Source organism: Myotis lucifugus, unplaced genomic scaffold (assembly GCF_000147115.1).
Source record: "Myotis lucifugus unplaced genomic scaffold, Myoluc2.0 scaffold_38, whole genome shotgun sequence".
Lineage (NCBI taxonomy): Eukaryota > Metazoa > Chordata > Mammalia > Chiroptera > Vespertilionidae > Myotis > Myotis lucifugus.
The window spans coordinates 7,439,450-7,442,200 of NW_005871086.1; the positions used below are offsets into that span (position 1 = coordinate 7,439,450).

The 2,751-nt window shown below is 43.0% G+C and overlaps 2 protein-coding genes across 3 annotated transcripts in view; one reads left to right on the forward strand and one right to left on the reverse strand.

The window, feature by feature from the left end:
- FAM98B (family with sequence similarity 98 member B) overlaps positions 1-2,751 on the forward strand; it is a 34,231-nt gene extending 31,480 nt beyond the window's left edge. For both annotated transcript variants that reach the window (XM_014454756.2, XM_014454757.2), the window contains exon 7: positions 2,611-2,751. In XM_014454756.2, coding sequence (XP_014310242.1) covers positions 2,611-2,736 — 126 coding nt within the window. In that variant the 3' untranslated portion in view covers positions 2,737-2,751. The remainder of the gene's footprint in view (positions 1-2,610) is intronic.
- RASGRP1 (RAS guanyl releasing protein 1) overlaps positions 1-2,751 on the reverse strand; it is a 97,559-nt gene that overhangs the window by 8,731 nt on the left and 86,077 nt on the right. The window lies entirely within an intron of this gene.

The window sequence follows — 2,751 nt, forward strand, 5'->3', positions numbered from 1 at the left end:
AGATGCAGCCCTGGTCACCCTTGAGGACTTCTCCACCTTTCCCTGCTCCTTATGAATCTTTTTTTCATAAGCATATTGGTCATTAGCTCGCCCCTCCAGGAGCAGGGGGAGGTGGAGAAGCCCTCAGGGGCAATCAGGGCTTGCGCTGCCGCTCGCACCCACTGATGGAGCCAAGCGATTGGTACCGGCCCTGGGCTCTGGCAGCGGGTGCGAGTGGAGCCGGCACCAGCAGTGGGTGTGAGTGGCGGCTCTGGGGCTGGCAACAGGTGCGAGCGGGGCTGTCACTGGCAGCGGGTGCGAGCGGGGTCAGCATCGGCAGCAGGTGTGAGTGCTGGACGGGACCGTGGTGTGTGGGAGCAAAGAATTTTCATTAACCATCAGAGGCTCGCCCCAATGACAGTGACTGGTGCCCCGCCTTGGTCTGACGTCCCCGCTCATCTGCTCCACCATCCCACCCAGCCGACACCCGCCATGTTCTGCACTCTGCCGCCTGCTGCTGATGCCTGTCATGTTCTGCGCACGCCCCTGGTGGTCAGTGCACATCAAGCGACCGGTTGTTTGGTTGTTTAGTTCCATCATGTGGTCTATTTGCATATTAGCCTTTTATTATATAGGACTAGAGGCCTAGTGCATGAATTTGTGCAAAGTGGGGTCCCTCCTTGTGGCCTTCGGGCATCGGGCTTTAGCTCGTGCCCCCAGGCTCACAGCTCCAGCTCGCGCCCCCAGCCTTGCAGCCCCGCAGCCCCACCTGGCACCCTGCTGTGGCCTGGCGCCGCCCTCTCACCTGTTCCACCATCCTGCCTGTGGGGCAATTGATCGGGGCTGGGTCCCCCACCCAGCTCCCTCAGCGCCTGGGAGCCAGGGTGGTCCTCTCCCCACCACCACCGCTGGTTACCATCTCCGGGGTGATTGGTGGGGTGATTAGGCCCCCGCTTGCACCCTCCTTGGCCTGGCGCCGCCCGCTCACCTGCCCATCATTCCGCCGTGGTCCCACTCTCGTCAGGGCCCTTCGGGGCTGACAGAGCCTCCACTGCCACCCACTGCCAGTGCCATGTCGCCCATGCCCACCATGTTCTGCCCCGCCCCCTGGTGGTCAGCGCACATCATAGTGAGCGGTCGAACTCCTGGTCAAACAATTTGCATATTAGGCTTTTATTATATATTTATAAATTTCAAAGTAATATTCTTATGGTGGATTCCTAAATGGAAAGTTACTGTGTCAGAGGTTATTGACACATAATGCTCTTGATTCACATAGCAAAATTGTTTATTAGAAAGTTGGTATGAATTTAAACTCTTATCAGTAAGATAAATGAAATTTTGTCTTCAATTTAGCCTCTTTAATATTTAGAATATTACCAATTTTATTGTTAACTTGATTGTTATAAAAGACTAATTTCTCCTAATTTGTATGTTTTTATTGTTGGGAAATTTTTAACTTCTTTTTCATAAGCATCTTAGTCATTTCAATTTTCCTCTTTTTTTGAAAGTTCTATTTGTGTCTTTTTTTCCCCCCTTAGGATCTTCCTGTTTTCCTTTTGATTGAGCTTTTTTATATTAAGGAAGTTAGCTAGTTGCTTTATTTGTTGAAAATATTTTCCCCATTGTCTTTTGATTTTGTTTTATGTTTTTTAATGTATAGAAATTTTAAGCTTAATATATTTTTTCAATTTAAGATAAAACACTAAACAATGTATTTGGAATTTTAATATGGTATACCTTATTATTATTACTTTAATGAATAGCCAACAGTTTATTCCAGCACCATTTTAGAATTATCCATCTCTTTTCTCACTGTTCTTTGATTATTATTTATTGCATTCATACATGTATGGGACTCAATTGCCTATTTTGCTTCATCAATCTCTTTTTTTTCTCCCCAAGTTTCATGTAATTTGACTGAGGTAGGATAGTATACTGTATTGGGGGTGAAGTAGATCTTTATTAGTAAGTGGGCAAAACTGGGATTCTCTCTGTATTTTGGGGAAGTTGTTTAAGCTTTGTAAGCCTCATTTTTTTCCAGATACAAAAAGGGGCAATAAATACAACCATTCTATTTTGAGAATTAAAAAATGACTATTAAGTGAATAGTATCCTGGCACACTTAATAAGTACTCAATGAATGGGAGCAGCTAAGACAATGATAATTTCATATTGCATATTAATATCTGATAGAACTCTTGCAAAATTGTTTTTGTCATTCTTAAATATTTAGTTTCTGGATTATCTTTAGATTCCTTTTTTTCCTTCTTATCCTTTCAAAAACCATTCTAACAGGATTGCAGTAAATCTATTATTAATTTTGGGGAAAACACATAATATTCAGTGTCCTCATTCAGAAAATTGGTATTTCTCTCCAATTTTTTCAAGTTTTCATAAGATTTACTGTTTTTTGTCTGAAAGGTCCTATATGTGGCTTTGGTATTTTTAGGTATTTTTTTGTACGTGTTAGTTTTTAATGAGTTGATCGTGGTAGTTATGTGTTCTTTTAGCATCTGTTGGTTTACATTTTTTCATTAGACATATAAATTATCAGATATTTATGATTGCTATTGCTCTTTCATTGAAATGTTCTTTGATTCCCCTTTTCCCCTAATTTTTGTCATTTAGGTGAAAACAGATGACATAGCAAGAATTTATCAGCCTAAGCGTTATGCTTTGTCACCCAAGACAACGATTACATTGGCACATTTACTTGCTGCTCGTGAAGATCTTCCAAGATCATTAGGACAGTAGTGGCTCTAGCCGGGA